At 43.5% G+C, this 25045-nt stretch overlaps 1 protein-coding gene across 2 annotated transcripts in view; it reads right to left on the bottom strand.

The window, feature by feature from the left end:
* The window catches only part of lsm6 (LSM6 homolog, U6 small nuclear RNA and mRNA degradation associated), a 304254-nt gene extending 282085 nt beyond the window's left edge, over window positions 1-22169 (bottom strand). Inside the window, exons 1-5 of one of the 2 annotated variants that reach the window (XR_014569257.1) lie at window positions 22166-22169; window positions 11103-11132; window positions 10489-10594; window positions 9333-9446; window positions 7866-8016 (exon numbers count right to left, since the gene is read on the bottom strand). Coding sequence is in view for 1 of the 2 variants with exons in the window: in XM_083765323.1 (XP_083621449.1) it covers window positions 7982-8016; window positions 9333-9446; window positions 10489-10582 (243 nt within the window). In the remaining variant the exon portion in view is untranslated. Of the gene's footprint in view, window positions 1-7816; window positions 8017-9332; window positions 9447-10488; window positions 10595-11102; window positions 11133-22165 lie in introns of those variants that run through there. The other variant, XM_083765323.1, reaches the window with a different exon arrangement.
* Window positions 22170-25045: the final 2876 nt, after the last annotated feature.

Below are 25045 nucleotides of genomic sequence, written 5' to 3'. Positions count from 1 at the left end.
GTGCGTAGTTGAGAGTGTGAGTGAGTGTATCGAGGCTCTGACCTCCCTGATGGTTGGAGAAGGGCTGTAGTCATAACTCTCCTGTCTGCCTTTACCCTTGAGCAATATCACAGCCACTCTGAGTGCCCCAAGTCAAACCAATGAGCTTCTCTCCATGACTGCACACACACACACACACACACACACACACACACACACACACACACACACACACACACACACACACACACACACACACACACACACACACGGGTTGTGCGTGTGTGTCACACACTGTACAGCTTTTATCTAAACAATAGAGAAATATTGAAACTAAGGTGAGATCAGAGGGTTATTCCCGAAGCGGTACTGTAGGCCAGGTGTCAAATGTATTAATGCTTACTGTTCAACTGCACAGCTAACAAAGAAGTGGTCTTGAAGACATATTTCTGACTGCACTCATTGGTAAGCAACTAACCTGAGAAGGAGGAAGGCCATTCTTTTTCATTCATTCTTTTACGTCATAGCCTTGAAACATCGTGGCAGAATTAATCTCTTTAATTACCACATTTGAATAGTCAGATTTCAGTCACATAGACCTGTGCAACTGGCCATTATATTCACACCACAAGCATTTCCCTGAAGGTTAAGGGTTACTCAGTTACTCCTCAATATGTTTGCTCATGCCTGTACAACTCATAGTTTGACGAACAACCTGTCCATGGCCATTACTCTCAAAGGGAAACAACAAAAAGCTGCGTTGCAATACCATTACACATTTGGGCGCTTGCCAACGACACTCTGGATTACCTTGTGTGGCAGACAAATTGGCAGTCTGAACGTCAGTGTAATGGAGGCTAATTGCCTGAGTGCGGGGTTAGTTTGTATTTCATGCAAATCTCATGTGCATCATAGTGAGTGTTGGCCCGCTAAACTGGACAAACAAAAAGCTGTTCCCCAGCAGTAGGGCTACAGAGGAGATGTGTTACTGTTACTTACCTGATGTTCACTGATTACTGTCCAGAAAAACAGGTGACTACATCCTCAAAAAGTAATCACACGGTTATTTAAGAAAGAAACGAAAAATGGGCATTTATCTGTTTTAAAATACCGGTACTTTTCAGTGTCTGGAAATAAGGATGTCAATACATGAATGGGCGACCACATGGCAAGCTGTTAATGACAAGATACACAAATCATTTATACAAAATTATATATATACTTTTTGTTTTATACATCCAAAAGTACAAGAGGCAGAATTCTTGATTACTAAAAATAAATAGTCTGTGTAGTTGTCAGGCAGACAACTCTTAGCTCCATTTTCATCTTTAGTTTTTATGTTTTTTTAATGAATGAAAGATTTGAGTAACATTAGTCACATTGGTTACTCAACCATGGAGCGGGCAGGATGCCTGCTGGCATCATTGTGCAGCTTCATGGCTAACCAATTTAACCAAAGCAAAGTATTAACAAGAGCTTGTGACTAACTAATGTAATGTAAAACTAGTGTACATTGAATCCATTGGTACACCTTTCCATTTCCTGAAAAGTAACGGTTTTGGTTTCAACGGTGACATTATGATTGTTCTCTTGTACAGTCATTTCTTATTGCACTTTCCTTTAAGTATATGTCGTTCTCTCTTCATGTTTTGATCATTACATGTATGTGAATCGTGTACAACCTTGTATGTAAGTTGGCTGGTGTGGCAGTGGGCATAGCATGACCTCAGCTCATTAGAATGCACTAAACAACCTGGTGGAAGGAGATGCACAGGAAGAGTTACAATCAACAACAACACAATCAGGACAATTGTGTCCAAGCTGACAATAGACCTGGAGGCTGGAAAGAATAGCTATTATGGGCCTGGTATTCACATCCGCCAAGCTTACTGCAAAGTAATTGGGTCGTGCCATGGTCGATTATACAACTAGGTTGCGGTTAGCATGTGGGGCTGGCGTTCATGTAAAGCCTTTGGGTGAGGGCGGCACCCCTAGCTGACTGTGAAGTGGGCTACATGGGCATATATTTACAAAATATACCCTGCTTTTGTGTCCTGGCCAAGAGAGACATTTATGGGCAAGTATGGGCCTACATGCAAGACGCACAACTCAAGGACCAACATGCATGATGCCTGTAGTGTTGACATTGCCTAGGATAAGTCTATTGATTCAAGAGTTACAGGCAGCTAGCCAGCTACCAGTAACTGGATACTAATATTCACAGAGAATGAGAAGGATTTAGCATCAAAGGGTAACTACAGTACACACATCTCAGCATAAGCATAACAGTGCTGTACGGTGCTGTGAGTACACTGGCAGCCCCCTGGTCCCCCTGAGGGGTACCTAACTACCCTCCCATAACCCCTACCATCTGCATCACACTGCCATTTGGGGCCAAGATAAATCATGGAAGCCCCTGCCCCGGTGCTGGGAATAGCTCCTTCCAGATAAGAAGGTCGGGGGTCACATTCCTGGCCAAGGTTGACTGTACTCAGGGCTAAATAAAGAGCCTAGGGGTGGCTAACACAGACCCCTCTCGCAGTCAATTAGGATCAAAAACAACCCCGGCAGCCACCAAACTTAAGCTTGGACTTCGGGCCAAAACAAGTACATGTAAAAACCCAGTAATATTCTTCTGTAAGTGACGTTTATGAATAACGTCTTCAGAGGCATACTGTAGATATATGTGTGAAAGGGTTTAATTTCATTCATCAATGTCTTTCCAACAATGTCAACCAGTCAGTCGATGCCACGTCGCCCGGTTGTCTTGTGTGAACCTACACTGACCTTTGACCCTGCCGGGTGGAATGCGAGAGGAGGAGGAGGAGGAGAAGCAGTGTGGGAGGTCAGACTCGTTATTTCCATCCCTAAACACATGACAGGCAGAGCAGGCCAGAGGTTAAAACAGGTCAAGTTCACCCAGGACAGACCAGATTCCTGGTACCCTGCCTGTGGGGGGAGGGGCATAGAGATCTCTTTACAGCGAAACACGCATTCATACACTTTCCAGTATAATAAATAAATGTATTTATTGACATATAATAATAATAATCATAATGCTAACACACATAATGATAATGTGGAAACACTGTTGAATATGTGACTCATTGACAATGAAAAGATTCATCCTGACCGAGTTTGCATATAGCCAGAGAGTTACAAAATATACATTATTAAGTGTTCTTTCAAGTCGTCCTTGTCATCCATTGATCCCATCATGGAAAGGCCATGCAGACACAGAGGCTGCAGCGCTCTGTCAGGGTCAAAGTCAGCCTCCACCTCCCTCTGTCTCCTCCCTCCCCTCTCGTCGCTGCAGTTCTCTGCTTTAGCCAGTGGGTGGTGCTGTAAGACTTGAGACCCCCCCCCCACACCCCACCCTCCCAGCACACTCACTGCTTGGTCCTCCATAACGAGCCTGTCACCTCTCCTCTCCTCTCCTCTTTTGTCCTCTCCTCTCTTCTCCGTCACTCACCTCGCCGCACGTCAACCTTCAACCACTGCAGTATCTTACACCAGACCACCCCCACCCCCAAGCCAGCCCCCCTTGATGAGGGGTGCCCGGGGGGGGGTGGGGGGGGGGTAGCAATGTCCTACACAGGCTCAGCCAGACAGAAGGAAAAGATTAGAGTGTATGAAATAAACTAATAGAGACACAGAGAGGGGGTGGGGTGTTTCTTTTTTTTTTTGCTATGCACGTATTTCAGAGCTCCAGAGGAAAAATGTGGTGCTGGTGAAAGGGGCTGTGATGTTGAAATCAATACTGGTGTATTGACGCGGGCACACCACACACACACACACACACGCCGCACACATGCACCCACCCCCACACACACACAGAGGGAGTGAGTGAGAGGGGCTGCATTAGAGTCCAGTAGGCAGTGCGTTTGTCAAAAAAAATAAAAAATAAAGACCGAAAAGAGAGCCCATGGTACAATAGCACGGGGTCTGCCACTAGGTCATTACTGTGAACGGTATTAATTGGGTTCCCTGTGAGGCCACACAGCCAGCGGCTCAGTTATTATTCCACTAGGTAAATATTTGCCTGTGCTAACCTCGCTAGCTGCCATAATGATTCTTTGTGTGTGGCACTGCGTGTGTACAGTGTGCCAGTGTGTATGTGTTCCTGCGTGCGTGCCATTGTGTGCCTATCAGTCTGCGCGTCAGACAGTGTGTTTGTTGTAGCTCAAACCACCGCCCGTCCCTTACACCCCCCCACCCCCATCCTCCCCCTCCAGCTGCGGCTGGGTGGAGTTTGATCAATAACGCGTCCTTCATCTTCAAGTCGGGCCTGACCTTGGCAGCCTTTTGTCTCCTACCAGGGGCCAGAGTGCGCATGTACAAGTTAAAACATGTACAAAACAAGGCTCGACAAACATCTACCCATGGAATGGATGAAAAGGAAGACAAATAAAGCTCTATGTCTATGCTACAGCAATGGCATGCTCTTTAAGAGTCTCATTAATCGTATATTTATTGTTTTTATTATTTCAGCATAACGAGGTGGTGCCACTTTTGAATTCATTTGCTAAATTACCACAATTCCATTTCCCAGCTCTCTGCATAGCCTGTGTTCGTTTTCAGAAGAGGGTCAACATTGGTGGCAGGGGGGGAGGTGCCATTTGAATGTTTTTAATACACAGAAAGCATCCAGCCACTTACAGCTGAACAATAAGTGTCTGTGTGTATATGTGTGTTATGGAACATAATAACAATGCTATAACACAGGGCCAATGAGTGGATGTGATATATATGTTTACATGTTAATCCTGTCTTACATAGCCTGTAGGTGGCACCATTTACAGACACCATTTTCCCTCCAATTTGACTGAGTGACATATAATTGAGGAAATGCTTTAAAGCATGTATGTGCACAGTAAACCCACCTCAATCCCATCAGCCAATAATGGGTTGAGATGTTTAATTGGATCGTAAATGATGCATTTTCCTTCCAGGTGATTTTTTTCACTCTGTCCATAACACTCAAGGAAAACAAGTAATAAGTTACATTTTGAAAGCATGTCTGCTTTGTTGCATGCCTATATGCTTTATGATCCCTTATGTTATTGGGTGCTGGCAAAGCTCAAATGGCAAGTGCATTACTGGATTGAGGTAAGACACTCCATCAGTGTTATACAATAACTATAGCCTTAGTCATCATATGGAGGGGCCTGGAATATTATCAGGTAGCATTAGTCATGTTCACTGTGTAACTTTGCGCCAGAGATTGAGAGTTTAAAGTGAATGAAAGTGACCTTCAATGACAAATTAATTAATTTCCCTTTTCAGGTCCTGTATTAGCTAAATGTTTTTCTGCAGTATTAATGTAACAGCTGATAACATGCAGGAAAAATAATAGGCCTACAAGAGTAGAACTTTGTTGTTGCAACTATCACTTACGAAGGTGATGTTTTGCAAAGCCTACGTGAAACTTCTATTCCATTACTACTAAATTATATTCATCATGACAACATCATTCATGACATACTAAGCCAACAATGGATTTACCACAAGAAAACCGAACCTCAAAAACAGACGTCTCCAGACGCCTTAGGAAATATAAAGGTAAATTAAGGTGAGCTTGGAAGTAGTAACATAAGCTGTACAATGTACTAAAATATAAATATATTCATGACAACCTCAGTCTGATGCATGCACGTACATGCATCAGACTGAATGAATATATTTATTGCGACCGCAGCAATTAATTGTGCATTTCCCATCAGTGCGTTGGTGACGCCCCAGGTGATGGGGTGATCAGGGATGGAGCATGTGACATCATCAGGGATGGAGATCGCTGATGTCATCAATATTAAGCCCATATATGGAGATACCTGATGTCATCAATATTGGCCAGCAACTCTACATCTGACCTCAAACCCTTAGATCTCCATATATGCCCAGCAGTCTGCTGTCACCCAGGCAGATATGTTGATCTGACCCCCCATTCCAAAGCGCCAGCGCTCGCCCTGCTGTCATCCAGGCAGATATGTTGATCTGACCCCCCCCATTGTTGGCTTAGCATGTCCAAGTCCTTAGTACCGGTAGTCACCCTCTAATGCAGATGTTTTCCCTTAGTACATGAGCTCTTCGGGTAGACTTTTCCCAAATCAAGAGGCTCTATGCACACTGAATAACTCTCCCTACTTCCGGGCCCCTTCCCTACTTCCTTAGTTCACAGGTGTTACCGATGATACTAAATAGGCTCTGTTCCATTCTGGTCAAACAGAGTCAGGGTGCTGCTATTGTGCATGTTGGCTCACTGAAAACACTGCTACACTAGTGAGTCTCAAAGTGTCCATGAGTGGTTCCAAATGGTGAAACTTTGTCAGACAAATAAATAAAATAAGTATAATTATTTTAGTACCTTATATGGTGTGCGCTGTGCGGGCTCCATCCTTCTACTACTGGGTTCCAAATGGCCCCATACAGGTGTGTTACTAGTCTGAGTGTACAAATGGACCATAGAATCACTGTACACTAAATGGGACAGAGCCTTAATTAGTATCATTGGTAACACAACACCTGTGAAAGTAGTAGGGAAAGGGCCCGGAAGCAAGGTACAGTATATGAGAAATAAGGTAAAGACACCAACGCAATTTTCACTATCATGCAATTCCAGACAGCGGATTCGCCAAACTACACCCGGAAGTTCGGTGGAATGCATTGGAGTCAATGAGACCCCGGTGACCAGCTCATGAACAAACACTATGTCTGAATGACTGAGACAGACCGTTGTAAAGTAATCGCTTCTGGAAAATAACAGAATAGATCAATTCTATTTATTCTAGAGAATAAATAGGTATAGAGGCATCTGAAGAACAAAGTACGTTTCTGAAGTATCTGAGACAGAAACAATACCTGCTGCACACCGTTTAGATCCTCAAATAAAATGTACTGTGCATATCGAAAAGCAAGTGACCTTTATACAAAGGTCTCAATTGTTCCGAAATGTTTGCTCACAAGCTGGTCCAACCAGCTCCATTCACTGCCATGTATGTCATGGTACTTCCGGTGCAAGGTTTGACATCCATGAACATGACATGAACGTCTTCCTTACCTTCTTTAACCGATTCTGACCTGAGATCAGATTTCATACGAGGTTTCCACTGGACACACACTGGTCTGATTAACCCATTCTGACCTGAGATCAGATTCTAGAAATGTCAGTCGCTCTTCGATTTTTCAAAAATAGCAGACCTACAAGCTCGTATCGCGCCACTCGGTGGCGCGATATGAGCTTGTAGATCTGCTATTTTTCAATAGCTAAAGCATAACATGATGCTGACACCAAAATGGGTGCCCGGTCAGAATGGGTTAAATATACCTTGCCCATGAGTAGGAAGTTATTCTGTGTGCATAGAGCCTATTGAGGTCAAAGAGGACATCATTAAATTACAGGTTTATTCATCACAAACATTTCCCTTCCCTTGTCAGTTGTCACTCGACAATAGGGATACACCATATTTGGGTTGTGCATCTAAATGTGCCTCATGATTTACTGATCCAGTTCAGGTGTTTTAGATTCATGTTGCACATGGAGAAACCTTCAACTGTATGTAAATTATTCATGAACTGAATTAAAATTACTCACCAGTCCCATCATTGAACGATAGATTAACCTTAAACACAGTCCATGTCTTTAAAATGATTGTGGTTATGAATTATATGTACATACGTGTAACATAATTAAGACCTAAATGATCAAGTACAATGATGGTCAGGCAACTTCATACTGTCATAATACATTATCCCTCTGATTCAACAACAAAACACAGATGAGAGTATAGCTCATACCGTATGCTTAATTATTCCAAGCTTTTAAATAACTCAAAACTAATTTTCAAAAACAACCAAGAATTTATTAAATTATTCCACTTTTACAAAACCAAACACTCTTCAGGGCAGAGGCATTAAAACAAACAAAAACAACTCTTGGGACCAGTTATCCATTGACACATCAATGAAGGCAAAAGAAAAAGAAAAGAAAACAGAAGTCTCATCATTACACTTTCCTCTTCTGGGTGCTGATATATAGAACTGGGGAGAAAAGAAAAAAAAAGAATCAATGAATAATGAATGTATGATCCATTCCCAATCCCAATATCTCCCTTTATTTAATTCAACTTTATTTTAATGTTACAAGGCACATTAAAAATAACCATATTGCTGTCAATACATGTCATTGTTTATTCACAGCTAGTAGTTAACAGGCTAAAAATGCCAGACTGCTGATATGGTCCTTTAAGAATAAAAAGGGATAATAAAACAAAATGGAAAAACCACCACAGTCCACTCCTTTATGGTTCACATGACCACATTTAAGCCAATTTCTCCATTTGACTTCAAGTTGACATTCTCTACAGTTAACTGCAGTGTGCACTGTGCAGTGTTCTGGAGAGATTTGAGTAGAACAGTATTGAATTCTCAATAATGCAGGACTGTGTGAATTAGATTTAAAAAAAAAATGTAATGCAGAACAAAAAAAACTACTCTAAAGTAAGGTGATGAGTGCTTTATTCTAGCACCAATAAAATACTCAATTTCTGCACTACATATTTATGAAGTGTATACATGTATCCACATCAGCACTTGAACCTGCAATCTGGAACTTATTTTAATTAATAAAACAACCAATCTGTATACAATACAAATCTACCATAGATATGTTATGAGCTACTTTCTGTCAAGAAATTCTGTGCATGAAGTTTTGCAGTTTGGACTTTGGAAGCACTCGTTTTCGTTAACGGGTCGCGCTGCTGCCTCCTGCATTATGTGCAAATTCGAAACGGGTGGTATGCAGGGCCGTTCAGTGACTTCGACGAGTGCTTCCAAACTGCAACACTAAGAAAAAGAATCACATGCACAGAATTTCTTGACAGAAAGTAGCTCATAACATGTCTACGGTGGATTTTTATGAAACAAATGCTCGCAGATTGAAAGAGGATAAATTCAAGCTTGGCATAGAGCTGCAATGTTGGTGAGTTTAACGTTATTTAATACTAGCAGATTGCAAACGCAAATTGGATGAATGGGGAGTCAATGGAGGGTATTGCAAATTGCGGCTAGGCGTTTGGTAGCCCCTCTCGGACCCCCCCGGTTGAGCTCTTTTCAAGGGACCCCACGGGTCAGCCTTGAAAAGAGCTCAACCGGGGGGTTCCGAGAGGGGCTAGGCGTTTGGTAGAACACCCAACACCTACTGGTTGACTACAACTGGCTGAAGCCATGGATGGATTAAGACTCAAGGAGTCACTTTATGCTGCAGTCACATGGGATCAGGCAAGCGGTAGACGGCAACGCTCATAAGCTATGAGCGTTACGGTCTGTACCTTTCAGTGAGTGTAGGGAGGACATACCATTGTTTCCTCTTAGGAAAGCATCTCCATACTTGTTCTTGAGTTGGCCGTTGACATACTCCTCCGTCTGCTCAATTGCAATGTTCATGTATCCATCCAGGCAAGCTAGGACACCTATAGACAGACTTGCATTCAATACTAGAGAGGATTCCACCTGTAAAATGTACTGATTAACATTCATCGGGCGGAATGTGTCGTTCATGTGCTCAACATAATAACGTTGATGTAATCTCACAATGGAGGCATCTACAAATATTGAGTATGACACAGAGTAACCGCCACCAGCAAACACATGCAGTGATGTGGACATTATGACTGTTCAGTGGAGAATACAGCATAGGTGGCCACCAGCCGCAATTTGCAACTCTAGATTTTTTTTAATGGGATGAATCTAGAGTTGCAATAACCTCCATTGACTCCACTCATCCAATTTGCGTATTCGATCTGCTTGTCTCAAACAACGTTAAACTCACCAACATTGCAGCTGTAGTCCAAGCTTGAATTATCCTATCTGCGGAGCTTGTTTTTAATAAAAATCCCTCGTAGACATGTTATGAGCTACTTTCTGTCAAGAAATTCTGTGCAGGTGATTCTTTTTCTAAGTGCTGGAGTTTGGAAGTACTCGTCGTAAGTCACTGAACGCCCCTGTGTACCTACCACCTGTTTCGAATTTGCACATAATGCAGGAGGCAGCAGCGCGACCCGTTAAAGAAAACGAGTGCTCCTAAACTGTCTGCAACACTTAGAAAAATAATCACCTGCAGAGGATGTCTTGACAGAAAGTAGCTCATAACATGTCTACGGGGGATTTTTATGAAAAACAAGCTTGGCAGATTGAAAGAGGATAATTCAAGCTTGGACTACAGCTGCAATGTTGGTGAGTTTAACGTCGTTTAAGACAAGCAGATCGCAAACGCAAATTGGATGAGTGGGGAGTCAATGGAGGGTATTGCAACTCTAGATTCATCCAATTATTTAAAAAAATCTAGAGTTGCTAATTGCGGCTACGGTGGGCACTAGGGACATGGACATCTGGGCACCATTATGTTTGAGATGACTGTTAAATAAATGGAATGAAATAACTAACTGTCAGAACAAGTAGCCCAACTATCAGTGGGCTACTTAGCCATTAACCAGGCAGTTATTTTAACGTTACCTCTGTAATCCACACCAGAGTTCAGCTTGACCACCACCGGTCTCCCAATGATCTGCTTCAAGAAGTCACTGGGGGTCTGCTTTCTGAGGCTCATTTTGACTGCAACCTAGAGGGGGGGGGTCCAACGAGACAATCAGTACTGCAGTGCAGACAACAACTAATTGGTTTGCGACTAGTTCGCTGAAAACGTGCATGCATCGGTTAATTGTGCATAACTGGTTAATCAGCCGCTCACTACTCATGACTACCTAACATTGAGAAACATCGGCGGGGTGAGTGAGTGACAACAACGTTTTTCTTATTCACATACAGAGCTACCCGGTATGTAGCCCCTTTCGGGACCCTACATAAAGCTTTTCTGAAATTTTGATGAGTTAACAAAATGTCAGAAACTTCAGTACCATTGGGTTCTGCTTGGAGGGCTACCCGGTATGCTATGTTCAGTATGTTGCTACTAGTTAGCCTTTCGGCTAACTGCCTTTTTACTATGTTATATGTGATGGTTCTACGGACCCGCGTTACATCGATGTGCAATGTAGCAGCTAGAGTTAGCGAACTAGGCAGTATTTCTAAATGTTATCGTTAGTATGTCAGACAGTTGGAATCAAACCCACCTGGAAGTTCACCGCACGATTGTATTCTGTATCTGTCGGCTAGGCTATTCGGCTTGAAGAAGAACAGTGAACACAACCAATCAGACGCTTATACTAGCCTCGATGTACGGAAGCTGATAGCGGACAAAACATCCGAATATCGCATCCCACGTGTCTATAATACAGAAGCTGCGCGCGCGCGCGTGTGTGTGTGTGTGCGTGCGTGCGTGCGCCGTGTGCGTGTGTGGCTCTGACTGGTATTTTGTGCGCCGTGGTTTGATTTGATTGCGGTTTTATTCAACACTGTCGACATTATATATTCCAACAGTGAAATCGTTTTTATATTTATTTTTTCTTATGCAAGAAGAAACATCAAAAAGTAAAACAAGTGTTGGAAGCAGGCAGGCTGTATACAGAGAAAAGAGTGGGTGGTCTGTTTCATGTCAGACTCAGTCAGACCTTTCAGCTCAATCTTATTATCAACATTTAAAACACAAAATGAATGTATTATTTACCATGTCTAATGTCTTGCAATCCTTGCATGATGCTTTAGTTTACACTACAGTGTACAGTTTTTTGTCTTCACGGTGGGTCGCAGACCAATTCTTTGGGTCGTGACTTGTGGGTAAACTTCCAACATTTGTCAAGTATAAATTTAATAAATAAAATATATCCATGAAGAAACGTTTAAGATGTAGGGAAAATAGCACACATAATTATACAAGTTCACAACACGGCACGAAGCAACGCATTGTGAGCTTGTAGATCTGCTATTTGCATTACTTTGGTCGCAGGCAATCTAATTTCTCTTTTGGATCTTGAGCTAAATCGTTAAACCTCTGTACTAGACCACTAGCCAATACTGCAGTCAGTGCTATATTTAATTTAAGTCTCTGATAGAGCATTATACACATGCATGAGGACATTCAATTTTCACTGTTAGTTATAGTATTGCATTAAAATGTGTTAGTGTTCTTAAGTGTCCAAGTGTCCTTGAGCAAGACACTGAACCCCTAACTGCTCCTGATGTGCATGTCGGTGCCTTGCATGGTTTCCTCCGCCATCGGTGTGAATGTGACGCACATCTATGTAAAGTGCTTTGGATAAAAGCGCTATATAAATGCACCATTTACCATTTTCCACAAACAAATAACCACAATTTGACTCATGCCAAGCCAATTGCTTTTCATTCTTATTTCCTTCATCCTATACAAACAATAGGAGATATATGGCATAACCCTAACCGCACGCGGAAGCCATGTGAGTCTTAACCTATATGGTCTTAACCGGCCACGTATGTCGGAATAATTTGGTACGTCAGACTAACATAATAGCCCCCCTGGGCATAGGCTCAATCCCAACAAGTCTCGATCCCAACAGCCTTTGCTGAGTGTCACTCTCTCTCGCCCCGTTTCCTGTCTAAACTTCACTTCGCTATCAACCAGTAAGACGCCTTCACTTCGCTATCAACCAGTGTACTGGCCATATATGGAGCGTATATTGGCCATTGGCATATATATTGTACAACATATATTGGCATTCCCATATGTGGGCTTAATATTGATCACAGTCAGGGACCTCCATATATGGGCATAACAGGGATTTAATTATTAGGGTATCAGCTGGGAATGTATGGAACTTTTTCCCGTGATGTCACGATGACATGGGCACCCATGGGGGCTTGCCTAAGGCTCTGGGGAGACCCGGGGGGACTGATGTCACGTGATGTCACGTGATGTCACGATGACCTGTGGGCTTGCCTGGGGTGAGTGACGGGGATTGTGAGTCGGGTGACAAAAACTGACGTGTGCCATGCTTATAGTATAGCTCAGGGGTCCTCAACTAGAAATGATGAAGGTCCACAAATATTTTTTTGAATAAGACCGAGGTCCGGTCCCATGCGCGGCGTCCATCGGAGAGCGGGGCTCTATGCCCGTTTAGTATGGTCAAGCTTATACAAATCAGATCCCCTTCCAACCAACCAATAATGGGGTGCAGAGTGCAGGCCCGGAGTGGAACTCCAAATCCAAATCACACTGCGCGCGCGCATAGCGCGCGCCAGAATTTTGGGGGCCCTTGGGGGACATTTTGGGGGCCTTTGCAGCAATTTCACATGAGAAATGTACCATCTGATGTTATTTATATTATTAACTAAAAAAAAAAAAAAAAAAAAAATCATTTTTTTTTTATTCCGCAAAGACCGGACCGCGGTCCGCCAGTTGAATACCCCTGGTATAGCTTATAATCAACACCTGCTATTTGTGAACATTCTGGAAAAAAATTGTTTAGAAGGCAATTGCAGAATCATGTGGGTATTGTGCTGGGTGGGTCTGCCATCTGATAAGCCCAGAGACACACGGGTGCATGACCCAAAAACGGTACAGGTTGGGAGGTACATGGAAAATGGTGTCAAGGAGGGATGAGACGGTGTGCTGTAAAATGGATGAGGACGTACAGAGGGAGCATCATATGCCAGTGTGTGTTGGGAGAGAGGGAGGAAGAGAGGAGTGTGTGTGTGTGTGTGTGTGACTGTGTGTGTGCATACTAGAGAGAGAGAGGGGGATAGTAAGAGGTTATTTGCAGAGAGAGAGAGTGCGTGCTCCCAATCGTCTGCCGTAATCTGAAGACTCACCTCTTCAGACTCTAACTTTGCCCATAGCACTTGCCCTAGTCTTGACGACCTTGCAGGCGTATGCAAAGACTATAAAATGTCATTTAGAATGTCATGTTATATAGAGAGATGCCAAGTGGTCACACTTGTCCTGGCATCCTAGTGTGTATAGTTTCAATGTACAGTATTATTGTTCTTCTCTGATATTATATTGTTTAGACTGTTTATATGCATTTGATCTTGTTTTCTATGTTTACTGTAAATCGCTCTGGATTAAGTGTAAATTAATTGTAATTGTGCGTGCGGGCGTGCGTGTGTGCGTGCGTGCGTGCATGTGTGTGTGTGTACGTGCGTGCGTGCATTTCACATGAGTGGTGGGTGACTTGAAAGCAAATGACATCAGGTACTATCAGGCCAAGGACCCCTTATCTGAGAGAGATGAAGCAGGGACCCCCACTACATATTGTGTTGCAGATTAAACATTTTCATATAGATTTCATAGATCGCTTAATAGACTTGTTTGACAGGACTATAATTAATGTATGTTGCATTGTTCATGTGTATTTTCAGACATTTAACCACTTAAACCGTCAATACTTAGTAAACTAGACTGTTCACTATGTACTTGGTCTGCTCTTTTTGCCCTACACCAAACCTCTTTGACGAAAATTGCCGATCTAAAAGCTCACAACGCCTCGCGCTATGTTTTTGGCAAATTCTCTCCTCAGAATAGGGATGCTGAGGTTAAAGTGGTTAATGTAAAGAAAGAAGACAAAACATACTATCACACAAAGATTTGGTGGCCCCCCTGTAGTAATTCTTAGGACCCCCTAGGGGCCATGGACCCCCTGTTGAAGACCCCTATAGAGAATATAGTGCTGGTCACATTACCAGTAATATAGATGACCAGGAGATGCTGTATGAGTCCTAACAGATATTAAGGAACAAAAAGGAACGTATGAGTATGATATGAATTAGGTACACAGTAAAACGTGATGTCATGATGTATGCTAATGTGATGACTAATGAGTTTTACTTCAACAGTTTCATCCCGTATCATTGGGCTTACAGTGTCTTGCTAAACCAGTGACCATGACGTCATAAGCATGCATCTTACAAAGATTAATCAGTAGCCTACGTATCTGTCAAACAGATCAAGCAGGTCAGCCCTAACATATAACAACAATGTTCTGGTTATATTACATTGTAATAGTGAGAAGACAAGGGTAAGCTGCAACAGCTGACCAATTAATTGTCTTACCACGATTACATACGTTACAATACATACGAAACTCAGTATTTTTGGGGTGGGGGGGTTGAAGGTTGAAGCCGTGTGTGTGTGTGTGTGTGTGTGCGTGTGTGTGTGTGTGTGTGTGTGTGTGTGTGTGTGTGTGTGTGTGTGTGTGCGTGTGTGTGTATGCGAATCATAAAGTACTTCTTGTGTGTCTAGACAGGTTGCTTGTTAGCAGAGCATGGTTAGCCCTGCGGAGGCTAGAGGTTAATTTGGTATCTGCTGCCGTGTTAAACTAAGGTCAGCACTACAAGTCCTTAAGTCATAAACAAGAGTGGTTAAGGGCCGAGTATACACCTAGACACAGGTTAATGAATATTCAATGAGGAATTCTTTTCCACTGCCTTGTCCCCTGTCGAATTTTTCATTGCTTTGCTATGAACAGAATTTTGGGGAGAGAGAGAGATTCTCCTGATGGCCTTTAAAATCTGCCCTCTTTGTTTACACAAGTGTAAGTTTTCTTTTGTTGCACTAATCCACGGCCTTGGAAGCAGTAGAAAATGTATTCAAGTGGTTGCTTTGTGCAGTTGATTCCCTGAGCTTGCCAAAGTGTGTAATGCTTAAAATGAAATTTTCAGTGAAGTGAATTGAATAATGCAATAATAGGCCAATAATGTAATGAAACTAGAAGTCAGAGAGATGCTCCATTCTTGCCACATTGCTGTGTACTGCATATAAACATTCGAATAAACATAGGCCTTGTGCTTTGACCAATTTTGAAAACAAAATAAACAGTGCTAGTGGCCCTATTCATCTGGCAAGTTTGATCCAAATCTGTGGACAACTGTCTAGGTTATCGCTATTATATGAAAACTGACAGATGCTGGAGATTACAATACACACACTCCACAGAGGGCCTCAGCAGCTCAAACTCCCTCTCAAACTCCCTCTCAAAGGGAGTTAAAAGAACAGTCAAGAATGACTTTGACCATGGTAGCAGTACATTGACAGAGGCGTTATGACCTACCTCACCTCATGCCTTGCAGACTTTGCATTGAGATACTGAAATGACAAAAGCTTAGGAAATGATTTGTTCGAGATGCGTGTAGGCTGTTCTGAAGCCAATAGTATGGGGGAACGCTCGCACGAGTTTTTAAATCGCTTGAAATTGTCGAGCAAGGCAGGGAACACCAACAGTGAGGCCTTGTAAGGCTCGTGAGATGTGCTCAAGTGAGCCGCCAGTCGAACTAGTGGCCGTGCCGCGCAGCCATGTCCTTGCACATTGACGAGTGCGCTGTCCGAGTTGGTGAACTGTGGTGGTCAGAATAGGTTATCACATGAACCAAAATGCATATTATTCAGCCCATCACAGAGGTTGAGCATGGGATTTGAGGTTTCTTTGGCTTTGAAAATACATATACGCACATGAGACAGAAAGATACCATCATTTTTGCAGACATTGTCTGTCTATTCAAGTAAATCAAAAAACTGCTACTCCAATAAAATATTCAAAATATATTATTTTTTACACAGTTTACAGTACATAGTATACAGTTGTACAGTCTAACACGCACGCGCGCGCACGCACGCACACACACACACACACACACACACACACACACACACACACACACACACACACACACACACACACACACACACACACACACACACACACACACACACACACACACACACACACACACACACACACACACACACACACACACACACACACACACACACACACACTACCCCTGGCTTGTGTAACGATCCACTTTTCCCTCAGGGATGACCAAAGTTTTATCTTATCTCATGTTATTTACAACATTGACATTTCACATTTACAGTACTACACACCCAGCATTTTCTTCCCTAACACATACCACAAGAAGTTTCAAGCTGAACCATCTCAAGCACTAATGGCTCCTGAAAACATAACTCATGGACAGTTGCCTCTGGCAATCATTTAATGGTCACCACTTCACCTCAGCGTAGCTCAATCCGTAAGCACCCCAGTATATAACTGTGAGAATCTGCATCTCAAAAAAACAACCCATTTCAAGCAGTAAGACTGGTATTTCACCACAGTCATTTACTCACTTTTCACCAGGGGGGTTGTTACACGTGGTATCAAACACTCTACTCTAGCTGCTCTAGCATACCATATGGTCTGTGTTCAGCTCCGACCAGCCAGAATAACAGTGGTCAGCTAAAATGGACAACAACAGCAGCAGCAGCCATCCCGTCAGTTCAGAGACAAATCCTCTCTCCATCTCCCGACCCCTTAACCCCAAGGGGCGGGCCAGCCAAATAGAAAGATTATAGTTGTGGGAGATGCTATTGTGGATGGGAAATAGGGGAATGGTGCAAGAGAGGGAGGGAGAGGGTCCGGGCTGTGTTGGAGGCAGTGAGGCTCCTGCATCCTGAGGCAATATGCAGGATAGGAGTGTGTGTGTGTGGGGGGGGGGGTGGGGGGGTCTAGTTGCTGCAAGTGGGGGGGGGGGGTGGTCTAGACTGTGTTGACCCCTGTGAGGTCAGGTTTTCTCTCTGGGTCAAGCTCGATATGGAGAAGATAATGGAAAAGCTCAGGGGAGTTTCCAAAAAAAATAAAAAAGATGAGTTGACGCCTTGTGTACCCTGCTGTTGCCTCTCTCTAATCCCCAACTGTATGGAGGTAATAGCTTGGAAGTGACGGGTGACACTTCTTCAATCAAACAGGGGCTATGGATACTGTGGCTGCATGCTCGCCCTGCAAGTTGTTGGGATCTGTTGGTTTCGTAGAGCTGAGGGATGTTTGCGACGCTGACTTGTTCAAAGCTCTTGTGATTCTATACCCATGTCTGGGCTCTGTCCATTTAGGTGCACCTATAGTAGAAAAACCCTTTTCAGCAAACACAGATGGCCAGACTTTCAATTCCATTACAGCAATTCTGAATTCCATTGTCATATGTATGTGGTGGACTCCTGGCCATTAAAGAATGAAGAAATATTTCCGGAATCAATTTATTGGCTGTAGAGGATCACCCACAGAGCGTTTCTGCCCCCTGTGCTTTATGCTTTGCTCCTTATTATTTCCATGCCAATGAAACATCCCTCCACTTCCACTTAATGACTCAGCGGTGAGCGTTGAAGGTTGACAACGGTTGGCTGGCCCCTGCGGTGAGCTGGGGACGGTGCGTTGTAGGGGAGGTGGGGCGTAATCACTCCCCGTAATTTGGAGGAAATCCACTGAGCCGACTTACAGTGCAGATGAAAGCCCCCCCCCCCTCGAATGTCTTCTCTTTTTTGCAGCCACCAAGCTCAGTCAGTGCCTGTGAATGCCTGGAAAGAGACCGAGAGAACCGCCTGGTTGGTGTCCCCCTGGGGTTAGTACTGGGACCGTCTCAAATCAGCCCCAGCCCTGGAGGCATGTTCTCTCTTCCCCAAGGAGAGGGACCTCAGACAGACAGTCAGACAGACAGCCCAGCCTCCACCGCACGGCCCAGGAACAGCCAGCTAGCACACGGCTCCCCAGAGGAGCCGCTTTGTGGGAGAGACGAGAGAGCTCAGAGGAGCTTATGCTGAAGGCTCTGTTTCTGTGTGTATCTGTGTGTCTGCTTTGACTCCCTCCCATGTCTCCTAATCTGCTCCCACTCCACTTTGATATCTCAATTTGTAGCGTCTGGTGCAAAGAAGAGAGAGCATGATGTAAAGCCAGTGTACCCATTTGTTAGATTACGAGAGCATCAAGGAACATTATGGGTTAAAATGAAGCTATATCATCAGCAATTTACACAGGGGTTCACAGGTATTATAAGATGAGCTTTAGCCAGAATAATTACATTAACATTACATTAACATTGATTCACCAGTCTGAACCACATCACTGGACAATCTAAAAAACAAAACAAAAATACACTAGTCTCCTCCCATGCAGGTTACCCAGTTTAGATCATTCCGTCACGTGATGCCGACGAAGCGAGGTGTCAGGAAGAAAGGCTGGTGCTTTTGTCTGATGGATGGTGAACGGTGCTTACACAAGGAGCCACTCCAGCGAGACCATAAATATGCATTGTGACATTTGGAACAAAGCCGCTCGTCCTCCCCTTCCCTGATGAGCTCCACCCGCCTCCTATAACATATTGCCATACTGTCACACCTTGTGTTTCATAGCCAATCTCTCTGTTCATCAACTTGGCAGATAACCTCTAGATGTTGGCAGATCAGACACGGAGGACAGAGCTAAACGGCTCTAAAAACATCCAAGAACTGTGGTGCTTATTATTAGAAATAATAGTTTCACGCTTTAGGATGTATACTTATAGGCTTATTCAGAATCAGAATCACTTTATTTGTCATCTTCCCATGTACTTGCATACATAAAGAACATGAAATACTGTTTCCTCTCAGTTATTTGCAGTGCAACATAAAACGTAGAACCTATTTAAGAAACATATAAGCTAAAAACTAAAAACAACATGGACAAACATTTAAAAAGAGCCCAGTATGTATGTATGATGACGTGCAATTCATATAGAAAGTTAAAAGTTACCAACACCACGCACAGCCTATGGATAAAGAAAGTGCCATGGTGCAATCCTTAAAAAACGCTACCAGTGCCAGTAACGGAATGATTTTCAATTGACTTTGTATCGAATCGTATTGTTTTGCAATGCATTGATTGTTTCCATTAGGGAATATCGGTATCGGCCGATATTTGCCGGTATTTATCTGTTGTTGATAAGCATACATTTTGTAATATCTATGTTGGTGTGTTGGTTATCTGCATCCTACCAAGCTATAGATTCTGAACATTTATTTCTTGTATTGAAGATGTATTTGTTTCCCTGGCACAAAAAGGGGAAATTAAAACAACAAAAACTAAAATAAACATATATCGGCTATCGGCTAAAATGATATTGTAAACATCGGTATCGGCCAAGAATTTCCATGGTCGGTGCATCTCTAGTTTCGCTAGCTACTGTATCATAATGCCGCCCCGCGTCCGAAACCATGTTACCATGTGGGGGTCCCCAGGGGGTCCCTGTACTGTACTGTACTGTACTGTACTGTACCGTACTGTACTGTACTGTACTGTACTGTACTGTACTGTACTGTACTGTACTGTACTGTACTGTACTGTACTGTACTGTACTGATACACCTGAAATCATAATGTATACAGTTAATATGTATGTGTGTGTTAGGCTGCACAACAGTGACACTTGGTTTTGAAAACCACACAAATGCAATTTCCGTGCTCAGACCCAGGTACCCAGCCAGCCAGCCAGCCAGGAAGCCAGCCAGGCAGGCACACACACACAAAGCTACTTAAGGAAGTGGTTGCACCACTTAAAAAAGAGAAAGATGGATTTAATTATACTCCATTCCATACACTTGGTCTATCGATAAATGTAATCTGTGTTCATGTCAAGGTGCGAGTTTGTCAATATGTCTTCAAATATTATTGGTCCATGTAAATTATTTGCCAGAGAATCACTGTGTTTATACTATGTTTATACTTATTTATCTCCATAATAATAAATTGTTCCCTTAAAAATCCCACTATTCACACAGATTCATTATTCTTTCAAAATAGTTACTATATCGATTTTAAATCATTGAATCATATTGCCACGAATGACCCAATATTGTCCATGTATCGTATTGTCAGCCATGTATTGCGATGTGTATCCTATACTGTCGCTGTTCAAATGTATTGTTACACTGCTACTACTTACCAATGATTGAAATGCAAGCACTGTTTATTAATATTTTGAAGCAATATGTTCTTTGCATAGAAATGTTGTCGGTGACACCCTGGCACTATATTCATCAACCTTGGAAGTGGTGGAAGCCATAGTAACGACCAAGTAAAGGTTAACTTAAACAACGCTGATGCAACGGTACGTAAAAGCCTTCTGAACATAATGCAAACCCCCTGGCCAATCAGAATCTACTTTCTTCATGGTCAAGGGTATAACCAATTTTGAATATACAGCTTTGTGAAGGAGCGTTATTATATTCATGGCCTGGTAACATTTTCATGTATGCCTATTTAGTAGAAAATCTTTCAAATGTTTCCATTGATCCGCGGGGGTCAGAGGTGAGGCTGTGCTATCAGGTATGCATGCCGTTGCCTGGTAAGGAAACCGCAGCAGAGTTCTGCCTGTTCTCATTTTAGCATTTAGAAACATAGCTGGCCTTTTTCTCCCAACACCTCATTGCTTTAGAAAGGAATAAATATCCAAGGCAGCCAGGAGCAGTTCCTTTCAATATACCACACACACACACACACACACACACACACACACACACTCAAACACTCGCTTCTTCCTCCTCCTCCCTCCCCCCCTCTCTCTCTCTCTCTCTCTCTCTCTCTCTCTCTCTCTCTCTATCCCTCTCCCTCTATTCATGGCTCTCTTGATTTCTCTAATTCTCTCTCCCTCTCCCTGCCATTTGACCAGCTAACAGTACTTCCTGCCACAGCGAGGACCCTGTGACTGTGGTGGAACATGGCAGCGTTGCCCATCCATTTGAATATTCATACAGACACTGCATGGTTCTAATCTGATACGCAGGTCCCTAATCCATCACATCTCCACATTTATTTTAAAAAAAGGGGGGTGAGGAGGCGGCGGGGGCGCTGTACAAACCAAGTCATAGTTTATATCTCAACGACTGCCTACGGGATTGGGGGTGGGGGATGGGGAGTGGGGAGGGGGATGTATTACACTAATTTCTTTATCCTGTTCGCAGGAGTGCCATGTTACAAGAGAATTCCTGAGGCGAGCCAATGGCCCGATAAATCTGCCCAAGCCTCTCTGTATCTCTCTCTCTCTCTCCCTCTCTCTCAATTTGTCTCCGTGGAATGTCAGCTGGCAGGCACCCAGGCACCGAGAGCCCTCTTTTCACAACGCGCCCAATCTTAGACGAGGTCCCATGCCGGAGCCGGTGTGGTTACAGTAGTAGAAGCACTAGAAGGGATTGCCGTGGACAAATTGCCACGTGCCTTTATCTCCGGGTCCCTTTATGTGTGACCATGTTCTCATCACAGCCCCACCCCCTCCCTCAGTGACCACTTCCCGTCCCTTTCCTTGTCTTCCTTTCAACCCCAGGCGGGTTAACCAGAACGCTAGAGCAGGTGACACTGACAAAATACATGTGTCATTGAGGCTGTGATAAGACACAGATGCAGCAGCAACCTCTCTCTCTCTCTCTCCCTCTGTCTCTCTCTCTCTCACTATCTCCATCTGCTGCATATGTATCTATACAGTATAGTGTGTGCGTGTGTCATTAATGCCATTAAGCATTAGCCTTACAATCCCACTGCCTCGGGTTCAAATCCTTATCATCGCAGTGTTTACTTTAAGGTGAGGTTTAGGCATAGTTTTTAATGCCACTTGGTGAGAAAAGACTACATGCAGTAGTTAGGCAAAAAACTGTTACAATGACGTAGGCACGCCGTCTCTGGCGGGCTTGAGCAACGAGAGGCGCCCGCGGAGCTAGCCGCTAGGCAAGCGAGTCGCTGTGTCGAACGTTGCGATGGCCGCTGGAGCCGACTCAGCGCTGTTCTGTAATTTACAGAATCGTAAATTATTGACCCCCACCCCCCAGGTAATGCCAGCGCTGAGCAATATTTCCCACCACGGGAGTTGTGCTGTCCTCCTGGAATGTGACGCATGGATAGAGGCACAGAAGGGGGCGTCGCCAATTGTAGGTGATATCGGGGAGGAACAGCCCGGTCGCGTCCCAGTCAGACGCCCTGTTGAACACCCATTGTAGTCACAGTGTATGTTACAAGTATACTGTGTGAGTATATACAGTGCACGCACGCACGAGCACACATACTGTACACACAGACACACACACACACACACACACGCACACGCACATGCACACAACACACACGTAGGCCAGGCCTACAGTACTGTACTACATATCATCATATATACAGATATGTATGACCAAGATGTGAATGGTATACTATTTGATGATCAGTGTGCAGCACAGACTCTCCCATGTTGATACATGTGGGACCAGGGTGTGAAATAGCAGAGTAGGAGAACAGAGTGTGTTTGTGTGAAGTTGCAAAAACTCTCTCTCTCTCTCTCTCTCTCTCTCTCTCTCTCTCTCTCTCTCTTTCTTTGTAAATAAACTGCTGTGGCACGTACCCTTTGTACTCCATCTAAACGGTGTAAACAAGCAACCACTTATTTTCCCCTTTAAATTAGTCATATAAGAATGTATTGTGTTATGTCTTGCAGAAAACATATAAAAGCGATACATAAAAGTTGTAAACAGAAATCAGATCCCTTTGAATTCCACATAGGTTAAGATAATGCTTTGACAAGAAATGTTTGAAAAATATTTTGCAACCTGAAAGTCATTTTGGTATAGCATCTTATTTACTTACCCAAAATCAACATATTTTTAGGATTGAATCATCTGTTGATTATAAATTCGATTATAAACTTCGTTAAACCTATATTGGTTGTATAAAATATGCAGAAGCATATTGTTATATACAACCAATATAGGCATATTTATTAATATGATAAAGGACTTATTTTACTAAATACAAAATCAAACTAAACAAAGCACCAACAACAACAAAAAACAACAACACCCCAACTGCATGTTACCCTTCATATTTTTCAAAGGTCACCTTCTCCAGTTCTCACAAAACTGGGTAATTTGAACACATCCACAACACACAGCACAGGCTCATTTAGAAGGGTGCTTCGTGTTACTGCATGACAGTTGGCATGACTGTAAAAAAAGACACTTGCCAAGTGGAGCTGCCAATGCTCGCCTTGGCCGCTTTTAATATTTTAATGTGTTTCATTACGACAGGATGGGGCCAGATACCCTTTCTGACGTCCAGGCAATTGTCTGCAAATGAACGAGATTACATGACGAGCCTGAATGACAGAGCTAGCGGCTGCAGCCTACCCCCCTAGCCACTATCTGATGGTATCCTAGCAACAGATCCCTGACCTGGCTTTGACCTCCACCCGATAAGGTCAACACCTGAAGACTCTCCTATTGGCGGAATGGCGGGGAACAGGAGGCGGAGCTCTGAGTGTGCGGGGAGACAAAGGACTCACAGAGCAGTGGCAGGAGCAGACTCCTCTGCATACAGTGAGCATGCTCCTTATGGACAAAAACACACTCACACATAAGCATACCGGGGCTCTCCACTAGGGGTCTGTGTGACTAGCAAGTGTCTGTGTGCACTTATGCGTGTGTGTGCGCGTGCGCACACACACACACACACACACACACACACACACACACACACACACACACACACACACACACACACACACACACACACACACACACACACACGTGACAGTGGAAGGTCAATCATAAAAGACTCATGAAGATAGTTGCTTTTACAGTATGTATCTCCATCTGTATCAGTTGAGACAAAGATGTGTCGTGATTTTACACAGGGTCAAAAATGTTTTCAATCAGGGATAGGGATTACGGCTCGCAATAAAAACTATTGTGATGATAAATAGTAGCGAGATGCAGCAGTAAGGACGTTCTGAATATGAAATTAATCGAGCACAGCAGCCCACCCTCACAGACACTTTCACTCCATATCTGTCTAATGCCGAACACACACTTCCGCGGACACACACACACACACACACACACACACACACACACACACACACGCTTCTCTTAGTTCGCTAGCAGTGAAATGGAAGTTAATCCAAATTGCGATAGTGGCAGTTTCCGATTAGAGCATGGCAATAAAATCAAGCAGAGACTGGTAACACATTATAGATATCAGCACATGTTTAGCACGCTCCATTTACAGAATGAAGACGCATTAATCAGTTGGTGTGCTCTCACTCACGTGCACGCATGCATGCACGCACGCACGCACACAAGAATGAAATAAATATGCAAATCCCACCTTTACAGACACATGCCTATGTGCACAACCTCAAAGAATCGCATACAGTATAGTGCTTCTCAACCTTGTCAGGCCATGACACCCCAAAATAATCATATTTGAACTGGGGACCCCTCTCCCTGACAAGCACGTGGAATTGTAGGAGTTGGGGCAGTACATGTAGTCTATCACAGATTCCAAGCTGCGCTACTGAATCTGTCGGCAGGG

The sequence above is a fragment of the Protomyctophum parallelum genome, assembly GCF_964188405.1.
Source record: "Protomyctophum parallelum genome assembly, chromosome: 5".
Taxonomy (NCBI): domain Eukaryota; kingdom Metazoa; phylum Chordata; class Actinopteri; order Myctophiformes; family Myctophidae; genus Protomyctophum; species Protomyctophum parallelum.
This window is presented reverse-complemented; position numbering and strand designations above follow the sequence as displayed.